Source organism: Gymnodraco acuticeps, unplaced genomic scaffold (genome assembly GCF_902827175.1).
Source record: "Gymnodraco acuticeps unplaced genomic scaffold, fGymAcu1.1, whole genome shotgun sequence".
In the NCBI taxonomy this organism is placed as follows: Eukaryota; Metazoa; Chordata; class Actinopteri; order Perciformes; family Bathydraconidae; genus Gymnodraco; species Gymnodraco acuticeps.
Genome location: NW_022990214.1, coordinates 2388440 through 2408595, shown reverse-complemented (window position 1 = coordinate 2408595; position 20156 = coordinate 2388440). Strand labels below are relative to the sequence as shown.

Sequence of the window (20156 nt, the reverse complement as noted above, 5' to 3'; positions counted from 1 at the left end):
AAAATCGTTTATCAATGTGCTATATAAATAAAACTTGATTTGATGATTACATTACAAAGACAGCTAAGAATTAACAATGTTCAGCCAGATGTTATCAGGAAGTAGCTCCTATGCTAACATGCAGCGGGAACACCTGATCAGAAACGTCTCACACTCCAACCTCATCTCACCAGCTTTATTCTCCTAAGTAGACGTGTTACTTTAGTCCCAGTTCTGAACTCATGTGTGTGTGTGTGTGTGTGTGTAGAACAATGTTGACATTTTCAGTCAGAAGCTACGTTGTAGTGTTCAGACCCCGTCACATGGACTCCTCAGGAAACCACCAGCTCCAATTTTTTACCAACGCTTGTGGAAAATATTGTTACATTTACACTAGCTGTCCCATTCTGTGTTGCTAAAGTACATCTTTACTAACTTTTTCAACAGACACTTCCAAATCCTGCTAAGGCTCTCTTATTTATTGTGTGTATATATCATTTGATAAAGGCCACACTCCCTAAATAGTTTTGCAATATAACTGCATTTTGGGAGAGATACTGAAGTCCTTCTCTGGCGCACTCACTGATATCAGCTGAGTTAAAGTTTTACATCTAACGTTGTCATTTCTTGTTACCAGCCATCACTGAGCTAAGACTACAACTTGAATAAATCTGTGAACCAAACGGTGTGTGAACTGTGATTGAACTTCTGTCCCTCGCTGTGCCAGAAGCTGGAGGACAGAACTGACAGCAGAGAAACAGATGAAGCAAATCTAGCAGTTCAGTTTGAAAATATAGCATAGGCACCCCCATCATGTTCAGCTAACATGAGCCTGTCTTAAAGTCAGGAGTATTTTGTCAGATGGAGTGAATTGTCAGCCTTGGAGAACACTTTTAATTGACTCCTAGATACAACTTACATTTTGTGAGCTGCATCTCTATTTGAAGCATCATAAAATTAGCATTTGTTATTATTGTTATGTTAGTCTCCACCAAATCCTGAGCAAAATAAGTGTCGTTATCTGTAACAGCATCAAGACATTACATTCTAAAAGTGCTTTCATCTGACTCCAAACTATTGTTAAATGTGGCATGGCTGTCATATCACTGAAAAGGTGCTCAAGCCTATGGATTCTGCAACACCATCTTTGACAGAACTTTAAAATCTGTTGATGTCCTTTGTAGTTTCCTTTTAATGTTAAGTTGAAATTCAGTCCTATTATACCTTCATGCCAGTTTATATACTAATTAAAAAGTCTGGTGCACAAAACTCAAAAGAATGAAAATAACCAGAAAAAGTCAAACTCCAAACAGAATGCCTTTTCTGTATCCTTGCATATTCTCCTGGCTGAATCACCACGAACAAACTGAACGTTTTATCAAATAAACTCAATAAACATTTTAACCATTGCAAAGTCTGGATTTCCAAGTGAAACACTGAAGATGTTGAAAAGTAGCCAGTGGTTATTTGGAATTCTTACACTTTATTGATTAAAAGCAGTATATAAAAGAAGCAAAAGGATAGAATATGCTGCTTGGAATGATAGTGTGGGCAAGACATGAAAGCACTGATAGAAAAGTGTTAATGTACAGCAGGTGGCTAAAGCTAAACAGATAACAAGACAGTAAAGGCAGCTCCTGGCATCTCAAACACATCCAGCGTGCCACACTAATGGGAAACGTTCAACAATGTCTGAAGTGGTTAAATAAAGAGTGAGTCCTGATCACAGGCGGAAGCGGTCAGAGAAGTTTGGGGAGTGGGGGATGGTGAGGGGGACATCACTCTTCTTCACGGCCACAGGTTTGTAGTGTCTGATGGGCTGAGCAGCGTGAACCTGCAGGAAGAGAACACCAGGTATGAGTCCCACATGGGAATCAGGAAAATATTTCTAAAGTATCAGGAAAAAAACTGTTGATATAGCAGGTCAAAAAAACAAAGCAAAAAACAACGTAGTATAATATGCAAGGAGTATGCGCAAAAAACACGTAGTATGTTGTACATATTGTGGAAAAGACAAGTTGGAGATGTGCAAAAAAAGAGTGAATTATGTTGAAAATATCAGAACAAACAAATAGTATAATCATTTTGCAGGGACCTGGTCATTCCGCATCTTGGTGACGTCGTCCTTCTCCCTCTGCTCCACCTCTTGTCTCTGCTGCTCCTCCATCAGCATCCTGAGAGCCTCCTTGTCATTGGCCAGACGCTCAAACTCCTGGCGCTCGTGGGCCCGCCTCTCGGTCGACAGCGCAAAGGCCTCCACGACTGGAAGAAGAATCATGAGTGACATGATGAGAACCGCTTCATACTTCAGAGCACTCTCAAGGAGGGTTATATGTGACCTGCTTTATCAAAATCAGTCACACCTACCCCCCAAACAACATTTGGACTCGTAGACACCGTTGTAAAGAGGAGATTCTTAGCTTTTCAATATTGGTTTTGTTCTCCATATTCGTCATCACATGTCACAATGACGGCTACTAAAACACAATTATGAAATAAAAAGACCTTCAAAGTATCCAGATTGTTTTTGAAGGCAATGTTATTATTAGAGGGGGTACCAGGCCATATATTATGGGGGTACCTTTTTTACAGGTCTATCTGATGATAGTCTGATATGACAACTCGAGTATATATTGATTATACCCGATACAACATTACATTGGTGAATACTGGGGTTCAAAACTGCTAATATAGAACAAACAGGTGGTCATTGGAAGTATGGTGAATAATAAATAATATGCCAATCTACAGCGCAGCTAATGTTCTGGAGCGTTCCGGTTATATAATGTGTAGTCGAATTCTACGCAGAGCCTTGCGGTGAAATCAGTGCAGTTTTATTCTAGCTTGCGCCCCTACATGCAGCCATCCGACAATCTTGAGCCTTGCCTGGCAGCACCGCTCTCTGTTTAGGAACACAACGGCAACACCAGCGCAAGAGACCTTTTATTGAGCATCATGTGAGTGCAGAACCCGTTTAGATTCAGTTCAGTGTCACATTTCGTGAGCGACTGGCTCCACATCATTCTGCTTCCAGAAGAGATATGCAGCCAATGGCAGGCTTAGATGCCTACATCCTGAGTGCAGGGGTGTTTCGACTTACCCACTGGAGCCCGCAGGCCTTTTTTAGGCTGGAAAGGCTCTTTATGAGTGACAGTGTTGGGCCTGGCTTTGAATAATGCAGCCTCCTCACGCTTCTGCTCCTCTTTGGCCTACAAGAAGAACAAAAGAAAGAAAAAAAAGTTGTAGATCTTAAATTCAAGTAAAAGATGGCCATGATTGAGGATGAAAATGTGGAAGTAATGGTACCATCTGCTCTGTGCGACTGCTCTTCACGGCCCCCCGCTCGTCCAGCAGCAGCTTGAAGGGCTCGGGCTTGGTGGGCTCCAGCCTCTTCTTCTCGGGGAGGAGCACGGCGTCAAAGGCGGGCAGCGGCTGGGCCTTGAAGTGAGGCACCTGGGAAGGTTCAAGGAGACAGGAGGAAGAGGTTTAACTGTTGAGTCTTCATTCTGGGGGTCAGAGGACACAGGGTGTGGTAGCAGACCCCCACCTCTTCATTGCGCTTCTCCTCCAGCTTTTTCTCCTTCAGGGCCCTCCTCTCTCGGTCCCGCTCTTCGAAGGAGAACGGACACACCTCCACGTGGTGGTTCTCCTGCAGCTGGGGCAGGAAGGGGAGCCCAAAGTGAGGCACTGGGGGGGCCTTGATGGGCGAGGGCTGCTTTACCTGGCAGAAAGAGAAACGTTTGGTTACGTTGAAAGAGAAGTCTTGGTATAAACTTCCTGTTTGACCCGTTTCCAAAGGTTTTTATTTCTGGATAAAAGGTTTGTTCTATACTACATTTTAATAAAGAAAAAATAATTATGATCACTTTCACTTTGCATCTGCGGTCTTTTTGTTTGTAAAATAATTTAAAGGTCCCATGTCATGCTTCCTCTCCGCCGATTTCTCCTCCCTGAGACGGCGGGACAAGGCGAGGCTGGGAGTCTGTGTGTGTGTGTCCCATGACATGGGACCTTTAAGGTTTTGGCCTTTTTTAGCTCCGAAATGAGGTTTCTTTTTGTGTAAATTAGGTATATTAACCATACATTTCCAAAAAGAAGAGCAAAACTTGTGGTAACAAGTCAGAATAAAGCTGGCTTAAAAAGATGCAACACAGATTTGGCTGATTATTTATACTGTATACTATGTAGGACCAAAGTTGCACAGTTGATGGGAAGACAGATGTGTCCTCACCTCCTCCACCTTCTCCACACGGACCCTTTTCTTCAGGATGAAGGCTGGAGACTCTGGCACCGTCGGTTGCAGAACCTTCTTGTCTGGCAGACCCTGTCATCAAAGTGAAAGTGTTGGTGTGACATGCTCATGGAAACAATCTCAAAGCTAAAGCACTGGGACTCACCACGACTCCCTCCAGGATCTTTCTGGGCAGCGGCTGGGCTCTGAAGCTGGGATGCTTCTCCTCGGCCTCCTGGGGCCTCTTGGTCTGCCTCTCATGCAGCCTCTTGTCAATCTGCAGCTGGAAGCCTTCAGGCACTGTGGACTCCTTCACTGGGGGTCTCTTCAGGCACTCTGCGCTCTCCAGGATCTTCCGGTTCAGCTCCAAGGCGATGATTTTAAACCTGATTAAAGAGACAGTTGAATAACCCTGGACGTATTAACACCTGAGTCTTTGACAGGACTATGGGCAAGAGAAGAGGGCTCTTACTTCTGCTGTTTCTCCAGCTCTTCCTCCTCCAGCTCAGCGCTGCTCTTGGTGACGGTGGGGCGGTTCCTCCGGTGGGTCATCAAGTGAGGGGTGTGTGACTGGGTGAGTTTCAGCTTATCCCCCTTCAACCCCGAGGGTCCTGAAGAACACGGGATGTCAGTAAGTGGCCCTTCAACCCCCTCTGCATAGAACAAACACACCTTTACTTTTTTGGATAAAAGCGTCAGCTAAATGTAATGTTTACAACCAATCTGGCTCCAAACACACCTTTGTTTATACTCTTGCGACTGCGCAGATGGTAGCGATCGGGGGTTCGATTCTGGAACTGCTGGATCTGCTGCGCCATGGGCACATAGGCCTCCGGCCCCTCTGCGTCCGGCCCCTCTGCGTCCGGCCCCTCTGCGTCCGGCCCCTCTGCGTCCGGCCCCTCTGCGTCCGGCCCCTCTGCGTCCGGCCCCTCTGCCTCCTTCTTCTTGCCTGTGTACAGGTTGAAGGGTTTGGGCACGGTGCTGCATTTCAGAGCCTTTGTCTGGAGAAATAAAAGGGGAAGAAGGGCATTATTCATCTGGCGTGACCTTCGATACGTTTGGCCATGCAACAAAATCAGGATGCTTTTGCTTATTTTTAAACGGAATGAAGCCAGGTTTTTATAAATGTGTTTCTATCCAGCAATATTTCACTAAAGAAGCAGTTTGAGTGAAAGTACTGTAGTAGCACGCTTTATGAGCAGACATTTAACAAGTCAATAATTAACATCATTAATCACCAAATTCTATTGAACACCCTTTAGAGCAGGGGTCTCCAACCTTTTTTAGGATGAGAGCTACTTTCAAAAAATAAAATAAGTCCTGAGCTACTTTTACTCCTCTTTTTGTTCTTGCAGTGTATATATTTAGCACATTTTAACATTAGGCGCTTTCACACGGAGTACTTTTCCCAGTATAGTTCGGAAAATGTGCGTTACAAAAGAAATCCGGAACTAGAACTTAGTTCATGAGAACCTTTTCACCCCCTTCTCAGACCCTGCTAGAGAGCAGGCACTTTCATGGGAGGAAAAGGTTCCCATTTCTGATGAACCTCTGTGGGAAAAGTACTGCGGTGTGAAAGCGCCTATTGAGGGCTTGCGAGCTACCGGTAGCTTGCGATCAACGTGTTGGAGACCCCGCTTTAGAGAAACAATGGTTTACACGATAGAGCAGAATATACAAAGAATAGACACTGAAATGTATTTCTAAATGAACATTTTGTTGATTTGTGGGTGTCTACTATCTGATTGATGAACATAATCTAGGGTTACCCATTCATTTCCTATGGCGCTCATGTATGCCTGAGAACACTAAACCACTCAAAGTTCAGCAGCAATTGAATATGTTCAAATGAATACTGTGTAGGATATCATAAGGCCTTGAAGCAATCACATTTAAAACACAATATGTGTGATTGATGAAAGTAGTGAAACGGTCAGATTTGGCCCGGACACGACAGGAGGGTTAACTAAAGCAGCAGTTTGTACAGAGGGTCCCCAGACATTTAACCCATCTGAAGTCAACCATAAGCAGCCCCTAAAACTTTAAAAGGTTTCAGAACACAGGAAGTACTCACAGGGGAGCAGGGTTTGCGCAGCTGGCTGATAAAGTCCACTTCCTTCTGTGCGCCGCAGGATGAAGTGCTCGCCTTGTGACGAGAGTTTGTGTTGAAGTGGAACTCTTGGGGCACCGTCGCCGACAGGACCATCTTCTTTGGTGGTGGGTCTGAAATAAAAAAGAGTCCCAGACTTCCTTTTACAACTTTCAGATCCCAGGGCTCGACAGTAACGGTTGCCAGGTTGCCATTGGCAACCATTCAGAAAAAATGTCTACCACTTCTTGGCCTTTGGTTGCCATCAGTGGCAACCACTTTTTAACATGAAGAAATAAGCACAGCAAACAGCTAAATGTGCACCCCAAAATAGATAAATGTTCATTATTTGTTGTATTAAGAGTGATATTTAATTATTGTTGTGACCAGTAGGAACCTGATACTTAAGTGGCACGTGCATTGGTGTGATTACGGAGCCAGAAAGCGATGCACGTTTACTCTCGTGCGCCGTGTTTTACAAAAAATGGCGAAGCAAATTAAGTTGTTTGACTGTGGGGTAAAAAGTTCGGCCAACCCGTCAACATCTGAACGAATGTTCAAAGTGATTCAACTGATAAAGCGCAAGGTGAACCCGAACGAAAAGCAAAGAGGAAATGTGTAAAGTCTTGGCAGGCGAAATATATAAGTACATTCTGCTCCGTTGTGCATTCACTTCCGGTTAAAGTTCCTTCAAAATAAGAGTCCCGATCTTATTACGACCAAAATGCTAAACGAAACTTTACCATAGGAAAATATTGGCATACAATATAATCACTTCTATAAAAAGGTAAAACATTTTAAATATAGTTAGAAATATTAATAAATATGTTACAGCATTACTAATTAATATCTAATTCTTAACTGTGAATGGTTTTCATTTATTTAACATTAGAAATGTATTAGTCTGGCCAATCCATTGCTGAAGGGCCAATGGATCTATGGTGGGGGTCAGCAAAACCCAAATTTGAAAGGGAAACAACGGATGACGAAATTAGTGACTTGCTCAATTCAATTCATTTGTGGATCTGTGAAGAACAACAGCTGCACTACTGGTATTTTGTATACCAGCAATTAAGGGTGGACAAGTTTACTACCACTTAAGTTTCAAATAATTGTGTTAATTACTTATTGTAAAGCATTTGAACATTCTTTTGTGTCACATTTTCATTATTAAATTGATGTATAACTGTATAGTATCTTAATTATTTAAAAATAGGGCTGTCAAACGATTAACATTTTTAATCAGATTAATCACAGCTTAAAAATTAATTAATCATGATTAATCACCATTCGAACTATGTCCAAAATATGTCATTTCTTTATGTATATTGTTGTGGGAATGGAAAGATAAATGAAAGAAGGCGGATATATCCATTTAACATGTTTATTGTAAAAATGTTCTGTGTGGCAAAATGAAAGAGAGCACCTATCAATCATCAAACCGTGGGGTCTTAATTCATTACGTGTTGATTTCTATCAACGGGGGAGTACTTCAGGAAAGTCGACCACAGATGCGGCTTTCACACAAGCGGCAAACTCTGGGGAACAGCCGGGACGCCAATACGGAAGTGCCACACACATACATGGGCTGCTATGGACTGGCTGCAGAAAGGAGCAATTTCCATAGACCCCCGTGTTAAAATGGCCAACTTTACAGCAGAAAAAAAACATGTTTCTACCCCTGGCTCCATACATTTTATTATCGATATAGTTAGATTCCACCTTCATGATTATGGATCTGTGAGTGAATTGTTTTCTAACATGACCCTTTTATTTATATTAGGTCTTAAAGTTTTTGCATAAATTAGGGCGTGGTCACTTTGATGGACATGTACATGCCTCACTGTCAGCTAACAGCAACTTGTCCACTCTGCTAGGCTACAACCATAGAGGCTACAACGTTAGTTAGTCATAGTACTGTACTTGACCCTTTAGCTTTAGCCGTCTTCGTGGTGATTGTGCCTTTTAGGGAATATTGTTACAAATACCAGACAATTAAAATGTCGTGCTGTGCGCTTGAATGTACTAACAGAACTTCCAAGAAGTCTAAAATGATAATATTATACATGTTAACCCCGTTCGCAGGTGTTTGTGTGCTTGGTAGCTTAGCTTGTTACTTATTAGCCAGCTAAGGACGTAACCCTTTATGCATACATATCCGGGCGGTGGAGTCCGTCGTTATAACTGGAGATCAAGGAATGCAGCGAAACCAGAGCGAAACGCAGACTTGGTTCGCCTGCTGTAGTATTAGCTAAATAAATGTTGAACAAGGCTTATTAAGCTGAACATCGCCACAATTGTTCTGCTATGTATCGGTACTTCTTTTCTTAACGTATGAATGACGAGCATTAAGAATAACAAAATATAGCTAATTCTCTTGCAGATGAATGTAACGTTTATATAGGGGAACTAAACTGTTAGCAGTAACTTGGTATGCATGTATTTCATGTTCGCTTAGCTTCTTAGCCTGAGCTAGCTCTGTTTACTTCCAGTTCTGAGGCAGCAGGTCCCGCCTGCTCCAAATAAGGGCAAAGAGGCGGAGCCGAGGCGGGACCTGCTGCCTCAGAGAGGATTAGACTCTGACGTTGCTGTCAAGCCGTTAGTGGCCGACTCCGCCTACTAAGGGCTTCACGGCAACTCTGCAGAATCCTATGGGTGACGTCACGGACACATTTAAATGGTACCAAACAGTTAGCAAGTACATTAGCATTTGTTAAGTCTGGTAAATTCACTCACTGCCAGCCAGAGCCGCTTTGTAGCTGGCCTCGTTCTGCTTCCGATGCAGAGCCACTTCATTCTGCAGGGTCCTGATGCGCTCCATCTCTTGGTCTTCAGAGCTAGATGGCCTGTTTGGAACACGTCAGTCATTAGCAAAAACTTAGCTTTAACCTGCTTTCCATCTCAGCCTCATGTAAAGTGGAACTTTCCCATTCAAAGCGCTACACACTTTGGCTTACCGACATGGAATATAACAATGTGTAGGAACTAGGGATGCACGATATTGGTTTTTTGAAACCGATACCGATAACTTCCTGCTTCTCAAGACCGATACCGATAATAATATAATATATATATATATATATATATTAAATTTACCTGTAGTTTTTGCACACCTGGTGGTAAAAAAAAGACTAGTAGTGAGCAAATGACATGAGCATTGCTACTATGAACAAAACAAAGCCAAGAACCGTTTTGACTCTTCAAAGTGACCATATTTATTTTCCCAAATAAAGTTCTTGCCTTTTTCAAAAGCCTCGTCGATAGGTAAAAGCCCCGGTGCCTTTGCAGCTGGCTTTGGATTCGCCGCTAGTTTAGCAGAGCAGGCGTCTTCGTACGCTTTTAACACACCATCGTAGCGATGGCGATGTTTCAGGTGACTAATCAGGTTGGAAGTATTATAGCTCGTTGCCTTTTTCCCTCCTCGTGGAACTTCTGCATTGCATTTGTTAATACAAATAGCAAGTGAACTATCTAACTCTGAAACTTTGAAATAGTCCCATACTACCGGCGACATGTTTGTTTACTGTCCTGGCTTCACGGCCGCACACCACTTACGTCACAGCCAGGCATGAGTTAGGGAGCGCTGGATTTGTGAAAAACTCCCCTCTTCCTAAACCACTAATACCACAGTACTGGCAAAACGGGAGGAGCCGAGTGAAAAACAAGCGCCCCTCATCCCAATCCACCCACACCGCAGTATTTTTTTCTTTTTTTTACCCAAAAAATATATTGTATATTATCGGGGCTATTAATACTGGTATCGGGTTTATCGGGATGACATCATAATTCCTAATATCGGGCCGATAATTATCGGGCCGATAATTATCGTGCACCACTAGTGGGAACGTTACCTTTGATGACAATTTGGCGAGAAGCCGGAGGCTATAACTCATCTTTGAATAATGCAATCACAAGACAGAAACAGCGGAAGGAGGCTTTCCCCGATAGAAGACCTACTCTGTGTTTGAAGTGTTTGAAGTAGCTGAAGCTGCTGCCTGGCTCTTAGGCGCCGTCCTGCTGTTCTGCGGGCATTTACTGCGGCGGAGCACACTGCTGGACTTTCGGGGTTCAGGAGTTCTACAACAAAGAATTGAAGAAGAAAACGTGAAGGAGAAAAGTTTAACAAGGGAACGAAGTTGACTGGGTCTCTAATGGGGAACATTGTGTCTGTTAATACTGGAACATCAGTCAGCTGTGGGGTAAAGGGATAGAAATAAAAAAGGTCAGATGTCACTTACTTTTTGTGCTTCTTTAAGGGTGGAGCGGGACCACTGGACGCCTCTTTACGCTTTAAAACCCTAAAATGAATAAATCAATTAGAAATGTATTCAATCACACAATTAATCTCAAGTAAAAGGTAAGTGTCTAGAAAACAAAAAATACTACATTTCCCACAATGCAACTCAATAGAAACTTTTTTTTACAGAACCCTGCATATAGTCCTAATATTTCCAGCTGCACTCCTAAGGTTCCCGCGAAAGCTTCAAACTAAGATGCCACAGACATCATGCAGGTTGAAACATTCAAATAAATCGAATCATGTTCATACGAGTTTCAACAGTAATGAGAATAATGCCGCAAAACCTTTCCAATTTGTTTCCCCGCCCAAATCATGCAGCCCCAGAACAAACGATACAACACACACCCCTGCTGTATGGGTAGGGTTATATTAATCAGTACTAGGGCTGCAACAAACGACTAATTTGATAATCGATTAATCGACTATTCGGACTATTATGCTTTGCACAATTTCTCAAGCGCTCTTATTTATCAACTTTTAGATTTAGCTTGAGGTTGTTCTAGGCATGTGGAAACTAACAATGAAGACAATAAAGATGAATACTTGATTCAAAAATACATATATTATTAAATTAACTAAACACATTTTGAACAAAACTAACATTGCTTTTTATTTAAATTAAATAAATAATATTTCACATCAAAAGAAACAACAGTGTTTTAACAAATCGTATTAAATAATCTGATGACAGAACTGTAAACAGAATAGCTGAACATTTAACAAACTAAATAACTCAGTTTCCTCTAATCATTAACCCATGTTTGTATCATTGAGTTAACTCTGTGTGTTGCTGCTAGCATACATAACACCTGACGTGGAAACGTTACTCGTGGATGGGGCTACAGAGCTACTAGAAAGACAGTGGAACCCGGTGCATTCCTCCGTCTGGATGTGGTGCACTTTTGCTAAATGTTTAGACAAATTGCTTGTGTTACCGCCCTTACATGCTAAACTCTTGCACTTTTGGTAACGAGCATTGTCCACATCGAGACGGGTAAAGTGTAACCACACCTCGGAGCGCGTTCTGTGGCATGTAGCAGCTGCGTGTGTGTAAACTGCCCCGCCCCCTCGCACACAGACGGGGGAGAGATCTCGTCTGATCGAAAATACATCATAGACGCATTTGTCTTTTTGCATATTAGAAACGAGTTGGTGACACTAAGACTGCGATATAATGTTTTTGTAGCAATAATACATGACATATATTTTTAAATGTCTCCAGTACCGATAAAAAGACCAATAACGTTGGAGCTTAACGGCGCGTAAAACACACGTGATGACGTCACCAACGAATCGACGACTGAATTAGTTGGCAACTAATTTGGTAATCGATTAGTTGTTGCACCCCTAATCAGTACCACATGTTATTTGCTTTAAATTAATGAAATACTGGGTTGCAGCCTTATTGTAGCAAAAATAGTGACCATAACCGTGACTTTACCTGCGAGGTGCTGGGGGATTAGAGGTCTTCTTTGAGCGCGCACCAGTGCGAGCTGGAGACCCAGCTCCCCAGGAGGAGACCAGGTTAGCAGGTGGAGTTGGAGATGGGGGTGGGGGTGGGGGTGGGGGTGGAATAGGAGCTGAAATATTAAAAAAGGAGAACTTATGGAAGTGTTCACTGGATAACATAAATCTACAGGCTATTTACACACAAGTTTGAAAGGGTATCCTATTATGGCTTTTGGAGTTTTCCCTTTCTGAACATTAAAGCATGTCACAGTAGAGACACTAAATACAAAAATAACCCTGAAAATGAGCAGAATATGTTCTCCTTATTTATCGGCTCGTTGATTGCTATGACTGAGCAGCCATTGGAAGCCATTGTAACTGTTGTGAATGCAAATTGACAAATAAAAACGAACCTGGGATGTCGTCGACCTTGATCTGCGGGGCTACGATGGCTCGACGCAGGTCCAGGTCATGGATGTTCCTGAAGGATTTGTCAGTCCTCAGAGGAGTAACAAGGCGGCCATCACTGGTCTGTTGTTCTGCACAAAAGAGACGGTCAAAGATCAAGAGGGGGTCTCCTTTTACAGATACTTGATGGTTAATTTAAACATAGAACAGTTAACCCAATCTGTACTGTAGTATGGGCAGGGTCATCATTTTTGTATCATTTGGGCTTATTTAAATGTTAAAACTCATCACAAATACCTCTAATTGCTAGTCATTTCCTACTTGTAATAGGGCTTTCAGACAGACATGGTGAAGTGGATCAAACCTCACAGTGGTGTGTAACTGAACTTGCACTCAGGGAGAAGTTGTGGTGATGTGCTGTTATGTCTGAAATGATTATCTAACCAGAGAGAGAACCTGCTTTTCACTTCGGCCACATGTTTAAGGAAAATATCTGTGGTGTCATCAACCTCCCTCACGTTGTGTGGTGGCAAAAGAAAGAACCGGCTAATTTACTGATGTCCTAAAGAGGCAATCACCTACTCAAATGTTATGGAGGAATTACAGATATTGCAAATACATCCCGTGCATATTGCTGTTAGACCACATTGTAGGGTGTATATATATAGGCTATATATATATATATTTAAAAAAAGAGATATTAATTGGTTTTGCACTGATTTTTCAACTCTTTTTTTTACAACAACATTGCCCTTACTGTGTTTTGTATGCACGATAACCAACCAAAGCTAATTCCTTGCAAGTGTAAACCTACTTGGCAATAAACCTGATTCTGATTACTACAGTTCACAGTTGGATCAATAGCAGACAGATGCAGAGATATTAAACTTACCAAACCACGTGTCCTCGCCCTCAGCCTTCTGCTCTGCTAACATTAGCATGTCCACTACGTGCGATGGGGCATCAAACTCGTAGCGATCACCGGAGTCGCTGTCCGCCATAGTGTCAATGTGTTATTCGACAACTCCCCTAAAGAAGAAAACAGTTAACATGAACACTCTTTGATAAAAGTGTCCCAATGTACAAGAGTCTCTAACTCTAACCAATGTCGATTAGCTTGTTTTGAACTAGCGGATAGCTTAACGTTACAATGTATGGCGTAGCTTGTATTTTTAATGGAACAAACAGAAACACCACTTGGAAAGCAAAGTCAGTTATCCACATGAACCAAATCAACTTTGAAAAGGAGTGGCACAAATTCCTGCTGGAGTACATCGCACCGATCACAGAGAAGATGTATCCTGGGTACTACACCAAGGTACGGCTGACACAGCATCATGTCCCCCGTGGAAGGACGATTCAGATCCTTTACTTTAAAGTACTATTACTGCATTCCAAACATCTATACATTCACCCATTGATTTTGGTACTTCATTATAATGTATAGTGTTATCCACATCAGAACTTCATATTTAAAACAATCTTAAAAAGAAAAACTAGAGATGAAAAATAAAGTAAAATCTGAATATTTTCCTTTGAATTGTAGAGGAGTAGAAGTATTTAGTGGTACAGAAAGAAAAACCTAAAGTATAAGTAGTTAAAATGTCTATGGTAATAAGTAGATTACTTACAGTACAGTCTTATTTAAGTGTTGATTAGAAATATAATCATTAATCCAAATCTGCAAAGTCACTAAAGGTATTAACAAATGTAGTGGTTAAATACTCAAGTAAAGAACAAGTCCTTCCAAATAGTACTTAAGTAGAGTCAATCAATGAAATTGTATTTATATAGCTCATTATCACAAAGGTCTTTATAGTGTGTACCCCTTCTGTCTTGAAGCTGCCTTCACATGACGCACGGTAAAACGGCCCTGCACTGTGTTGTGTTCCAGAGTAGGCTGACCAATCAGACGACAGCTGAGCAGGCTAGCAGGGGACGTTACCATAGAAAGATCTCTAGATGTGAGGGAAATAATTTGTTCCCTGTCTATTCTTATATTTCATAAAGTCATTATGAAAGTCAAATTCAATTGAAATAGATCTCAAATGCTGGAACAGAGCAACTTCATCCTCAAAGGTTGAAGAGGTTCTGCACCCCGCACACAGCTAACAGAAAGAAAGCAGCCAACCCATCCTTCCCATTCATTATCTTAAAGAACCACGATTTTATGGGGCCGGAAAAAGAGGGAAAAAGTACCCGCTAGCCGGTACTAGGCTATATGGAAAGGACACCAAAAACTGGCCTGGCCGCTTGAGGATGGTTAAGGACGCTTAAACGGGGCTACCCGCTGCAGTGGAAATGCGTCATTAGACATGATCTCAACCTTTCCACCCTAACCCCCCACTCCTTAACCATTTGCAAATCCACCTTTTACCCTTCTGGAATGTCTATGTCTCTGTGCCACATATACAAGACGAAAACATACAATTCAGCCAATCAGAGCACAAGACTTCATATATGTACATGATTCTAAGTGCTTATAAGATCATTTGACCGAGTTATCATGTCACTACATATCATATCATGTCACTCTGTGTATCACGTGAATGCAGCTTTAGACCCCTGCAAGAAGAAACTCTCAAAGAAACCCCCCAACAGTAATTGAGTAAATATACCTGTAACTCTACCCCATGGATGAAGTGAATAGTGTGTATGCTGCTGCTGCTGCTGCCTAACGTGTCCTCTCCCCTCAGTGCGCCACCCCTCTGAACTTCGTGGTGAGGTACAAACCTGACGAGCAGCCGCTGCTTGCGCCTCACCACGACGCCTCCACGTTCACTGTTAACATAGCTCTGAACAGCAAGGAAGTAGACTACCAGGTAAATGTGGAGCAGCTGGAGGATGTGAGGATGGGGGCGGGTCTTCTCTCTCTCTCTGCTTCTTCTCTGCTCCCTGTCTGTCAGTCTGTTGTTGTTGTTGTTGCATGAAGCCCCCTGGGGCCTTGTTTTTATTGTTGCATCCCTGGTGTTCAGTGGCGACTGGTCATTAGGGGCAGGTGGGGCACAGCCCCACCTAGTGTCAGCAGAAAGTATTAAAAATAATGATTGCCAAAAAAAAAAATTAAATATATTTTAAGATCATGTTTAATAATCTGATTCGTCTGTACATTGCTGTTTTAGTCTGTGTTCTTCTAATTAGTGTCTACAGTGTGTGCCTATTGAGCTGTTTAGAGCCATGTGGGACAAAACCCGATCCTGCCCCTCTCTCTCACTGTCTAAGTGAATGGTGACTGTAAAAACTACACTGCACATGCTCAGAGTATTGTCCTATTTCATGTGTGTGGCAAAAAAATGAGAACCGCAGTGACGCGTCGTAAAACCCGGAAGTAAACTTCTTCCGGTTCCTTCGTGAAAAACCAATGCAAATTCTCCATAGGATTTTGGAAAATAGCTCGAAATAAGGTCTGTGGTTGACACACATTTAAGAGAGGGATCACGTTTTGTTTAGCCGGATAATCTCCACATGTCTACCCTACTTTTATAATTTTTGAATCATATATCTAGTCGCCAAAAGCGAAATGCTAACGTTATGCTATAAACTAACTACAAGCCAGTACAGCAGCAGGGTCGCACGACTTCAACGTCACGCCAACTTAAGATCGTTTCAACTGACTTGCACTGAAACTGCACTTTGAACACTTTAAATATATTAACATTTTAAACTGTATACCCTGGTTATCTAGGCCATTTTTGTTTTGTTTTATTATTTATTATTTGTATACATGTCACACTGTGGGAAACGATATTTCGATATTTCTGGATGTATAACACATGTAGAATTTTTGACAATAAAGCTGACTTTGACTTTCGCGTGCTTGCATATTTTAACAAAGCTTTTCATTTCAGCCACACTGAATTTAACTAGAAGTCATGGCTGTCAATGACCAGTCTGATATCGTTTTACAAAGATGACAAGAAGAGTGTAGATAGAGGAGAGAACCACTACAAGTCAGGACACGTAAAACAGTGCAGTCTAGATGAAGGTGTGCTTACCGGTGTTGTCAGGGCTAGCATGAGGGACAAGGTTTATAGTGTCGGTGAGTAGTGATAGCAAGAGTACCGTTAACCTAGAGTTAATTTATTCACATTAATTCCCATCAACAAATCCATTTTATGTGTCACATGAAATCTTTATTAGGCAAGGCAAGGCAAGTTTATTTATATAGCACTTTTCAACACAAGGCAATTCAAAGTGCTTTACAAAAAATGAAAGACATTAAGAAAATGGCATTTAAAATCAGTCATTAAAAAGAAAAGCTAATAAAATAAACATTAAAAGAAAAAATACATGGATAAAAGTTACAGTGCAGTCTAAGATGTGAATAGTTCAATTAAAAGCAGCGGCAAAAAGAAAAGTCTTCAGCCTGGATTTAAAAGTAGTAAGAGTTGTAGCGGACCTGCAGGTTTGTCTAGCTACTTTTATAATTTTCAAATCATAAATCTACAAGAAGATAAGGAGGACTTTTACAAAAAAGTAAGAGATTTTTGTCCAGAAGGATAGGCAAATGGACTTCATCTTCAAGTCAAGGTAAGACCACAATTTTATTGAAAATGGGATCTTACTAAGAGAGAACAGTTCAATATTTAAATGATACAATTACATTTTTTGGGTATCCTTTATCCTAAAATTAATCGAAGAATCAGACAAAAAAAGCTTTTGAAAATAATATTATATTTTGATTTGTAAACCTGAAGAGTCAGTGCCAGTACCAGCCATGAACCTCACTGCACCTCACTGCAGAAGCTTATATATAGACATCTACGTTTTTTGTGCCCCACCACTTTTGTACATATAAAAACGCCACTGCTGGTGTTTCTTTAACCTGGACTAAACCCTCAGACATTATCTCATGTTATTATCAGGGGGATTCATATTTAGACAAATCAAATGCTAAATCATTATGAGTGAAACTGATGATATATACGTGGGCTTTGTGAGGATTGAACCTAACATTTCTTATATTGACATTTCTTACAATTTGATGTTTTGTAGAAGAAGTCAAATTGCACATACATATAAAGCTGGTATTTATGGAAGAAGATTAGGGCTCAAATTGAATTGGATTGGAATGAGCCAAAAGTGATTTTTTTTGTAGTTCTGAGATTAAAGTCAGAATTATGAAAAAAGAAAATCTAACTTGTTCTGCTCATTTTTCTCAGATTTCTGACTTGAATCTCCGAATTTAATAAAAGAATGAACTTTGTGTCAGAATGAAAAAAGCGTTTGGCCCTAACCATTTTCTGTACGTATTGCAGGCACATTCCATTCAGTATGATGTGATTGTTTGTTTAGTTATTGTACACTAAATAAGTGACATTTAGTTGCACTTGCACTTTGGTAAGTGTACTTGCACGTGAAAGGCTGAAGCTGTTAAATCGGTACAAAATGAACTCTAATAAGGGGAGGGATTTCAATATTCCCCCGGTGTGTGTGTGTGTGTGTGTGTGTGTGAGGAGCAGAGGCTGATGTGTGTGTTGTGCTGCAGGGTGGAGGCTGCCGGTTCCTCCGCTACGACTGCTCCATCGAGGCCACTCGTAAAGGCTGGACCCTGATGCACCCGGGCCGCCTCACGCACTACCACGAAGGCCTGCCCACCACTGGGGGGGTGCGCTACATCGCTGTGTCCTTTGTAGACCCTTGAACACATCACCGGCTCCAAAGCCAACAGGCCACTCTGCTGACCGCATCCGAACGCATCACGGCTCTCCACACCTTCGCTCTTCTCTTTCGCTTGTTCTCATGTTAAAAATAATGTTGTTTCTCTGTTACTCTCATACAACGTCTGACCTATTAGCCACAGCACCAGTGCTCTGTGACGAAAACACAGCTGCATAATGAACCCGAACATGTTAGCGCCACATCAGAGGAGAACTGGCTCCACAGTAACACTTCCCCAAAGCTTCTCATATGTCATATTAGCAGGAGTGATGTCACAGCAGCAGAACCTGCGCGGGGTCAGCGAGGCATCGGGGGGCCGGCTCCCCAGGTGGAAGCTTTACAAATAGACATTTATGGTCATTTCAAGTGATTACATTTGTATGTCTCCCACAATTGTGTCATCGTTTCACACTCCACCTGCCTTGGGAAAGTGCCTTGTTATGGTGTTTTGGGTCCTTGGATTTAAGGGAATTGGAGCCTGGAAATTCCTGGAATGAGATTTTCTATAAGGTGAAAAATGTGAAAGAAAGGATGATAAAACATTGTCCTCTTGTGAGTTAGAAAACAGTGATCTTACAGCGTTGTGTAGCCTGCTGTAGGGTACATGATCCAGGATAGTCACAGAGTTTAGTATCATCATTCACCTGAAAATGAGATTAAGGACAGAGGGTGTCGTTTTCCTCATACTGATATTCTGAACAATCTGTGCTGTTGTATTTGCTGTAAAGTGTCTCTACTGTAGGCTATTTTTATTATATGTACAGCACTTTGGCTCGACCAAAAATCGTTTATAAATGTGCTATATAAATAAAACTTGATTTGATGATTACATTACAAAGACAGCTAAGAATTAACAATGTTCCGCCAGATGTTATCAGGAAGTAGCTCCTATGCTAACATGCAGCGGGAACACCTGATCAGAAACGTCTCACACTCCAACCTCATCTCACCAGCTTTATTCTCCTAAGTAGACGTGTTACTTTAGTCCCAGTTCTGAACTCATGTGTGTGTAGAACAATGTTGACATTTTCAGTCAGAAGCTACGTTGTAGTGTTCAGACCCCGTCACATGGACTCCTCAGGAAACCACCAGCTCCAATTTTTTACCAAAGCTTGTGGAAAATATTGTTACATTTACACTAGCTGTCCCATTCTGTGTTGCTAAAGTACATCTTTACTAACTTTTTCAACAGACACTTCCAAATCCTGCTAAGGCTCTCTTATTTATTGTGTGTATATATCATTTGATAAAGGCCACACTCCCTAAATAGTTTTGCAATATAACTGCATTTTGGGAGAGATACTGAAGTCCTTCTCTGGCGCACTCACTGATATCAGCTGAGTTAAAGTTTTACATCTAACGTTGTCATTTCTTGTTACCAGCCATCACTGAGCTAAGACTACAACTTGAATAAATCTGTGAACCAAACGGTGTGTGAACTGTGATTGAACTTCTGTCCCTCGCTGTGCCAGAAGCTGGAGGACAGAACTGACAGCAGAGAAACAGATGAAGCAAATCTAGCAGTTCAGTTTGAAAATATAGCATAGGCACCCCCATCATGTTCAGCTAACATGAGCCTGTCTTAAAGTCAGGAGTATTTTGTCAGATGGAGTGAATTGTCAGCCGTGGAGAACACTTTTAATTGACTCCTAGATACAACTTACATTTTGTGAGCTGCATCTCTATTTGAAGCATCATAAAATTAGCATTTGTTATTATTGTTATGTTAGTCTCCACCAAATCCTGAGCAAAATAAGTGTCGTTATCTGTAACAGCATTAAGACATTACATTCTAAAAGTGCTTTCATCTGACTCCAAACTATTGTTAAATGTGGCATGGCTGTCATATCACTGAAAAGGTGCTCAAGCCTATGGATTCTGCAACACCATCTTTGACAGAACTTTAAAATCTGTTGATGTCCTTTGTAGTTTCCTTTTAATGTTAAGTTGAAATTCAGTCATATTATACCTTCATGCCAGTTTATATACTAATTAAAAAGTCTGGTGCACAAAACTCAAAAGAATGAAAATAACCAGAA

At 41.5% G+C, this 20156-nt stretch overlaps 2 protein-coding genes across 6 annotated transcripts; one reads left to right on the top strand and one right to left on the bottom strand.

Moving 5' to 3' along the window:
- Nucleotides 1-1441: 1441 nt before the first annotated feature.
- On the bottom strand, nucleotides 1442-15323 carry LOC117547695 (targeting protein for Xklp2-like). Of its 5 annotated transcripts, none has more exons than XM_034218471.1 (18): nucleotides 15190-15323; nucleotides 13349-13485; nucleotides 12462-12587; nucleotides 12041-12179; nucleotides 10538-10597; nucleotides 10257-10376; nucleotides 9036-9145; nucleotides 6285-6433; nucleotides 5086-5211; nucleotides 4950-5040; nucleotides 4683-4863; nucleotides 4377-4596; nucleotides 4211-4303; nucleotides 3527-3700; nucleotides 3286-3432; nucleotides 3080-3188; nucleotides 2075-2241; nucleotides 1442-1813 (listed from the first exon to the last, which is right to left on the bottom strand). In XM_034218471.1, exons 2-18 carry the CDS (start codon nucleotides 13455-13457, stop codon nucleotides 1703-1705), a joined length of 2232 nt encoding a protein of 743 aa, XP_034074362.1. In that variant the 5' UTR covers nucleotides 13458-13485; nucleotides 15190-15323; the 3' UTR covers nucleotides 1442-1702. The 5 variants fall into 5 exon arrangements, with proteins under 5 accessions (XP_034074362.1, XP_034074364.1, XP_034074361.1 ...); XM_034218473.1 differs by having other exon boundaries at nucleotides 4683-4821; nucleotides 5071-5211; nucleotides 15075-15233; XM_034218470.1 differs by having other exon boundaries at nucleotides 15075-15233.
- Nucleotides 13678-19545, top strand: LOC117547699 (procollagen-lysine,2-oxoglutarate 5-dioxygenase 1-like). The gene is made up of 3 exons (XM_034218478.1): nucleotides 13678-13774; nucleotides 15153-15278; nucleotides 17945-19545. Exons 1-3 carry the CDS (start codon nucleotides 13679-13681, stop codon nucleotides 18098-18100), a joined length of 378 nt encoding a protein of 125 aa, XP_034074369.1. The 5' UTR covers nucleotide 13678; the 3' UTR covers nucleotides 18101-19545.
- Nucleotides 19546-20156: the final 611 nt, after the last annotated feature.

Excerpts from the sequence above, each read along its gene's own strand:
- LOC117547695 (XM_034218471.1), bottom strand. The coding sequence starts at position 13,457 with ATGGCGGACAGCGACTCCGGTGATCGCTACGAGTTTGATGCCCCATCG. Across the intron at positions 4,304-4,376 it reads AGATCCTGGAGGGAGTCGTG|GGTCTGCCAGACAAGAAGGT; the intron begins GTGAGTCCCAGT and ends CTTTGATGACAG. Across the intron at positions 3,701-4,210 it reads GTGTGGAGAAGGTGGAGGAG|GTAAAGCAGCCCTCGCCCAT; the intron begins GTGAGGACACAT and ends TCTTTCTGCCAG.
- LOC117547699 (XM_034218478.1), top strand. The coding sequence starts at position 13,679 with ATGAACCAAATCAACTTTGAAAAGGAGTGGCACAAATTCCTGCTGGAG. Across the intron at positions 13,775-15,152 it reads ATCCTGGGTACTACACCAAG|TGCGCCACCCCTCTGAACTT; the intron begins GTACGGCTGACA and ends CTCTCCCCTCAG. Across the intron at positions 15,279-17,944 it reads GCAAGGAAGTAGACTACCAG|GGTGGAGGCTGCCGGTTCCT; the intron begins GTAAATGTGGAG and ends GTTGTGCTGCAG.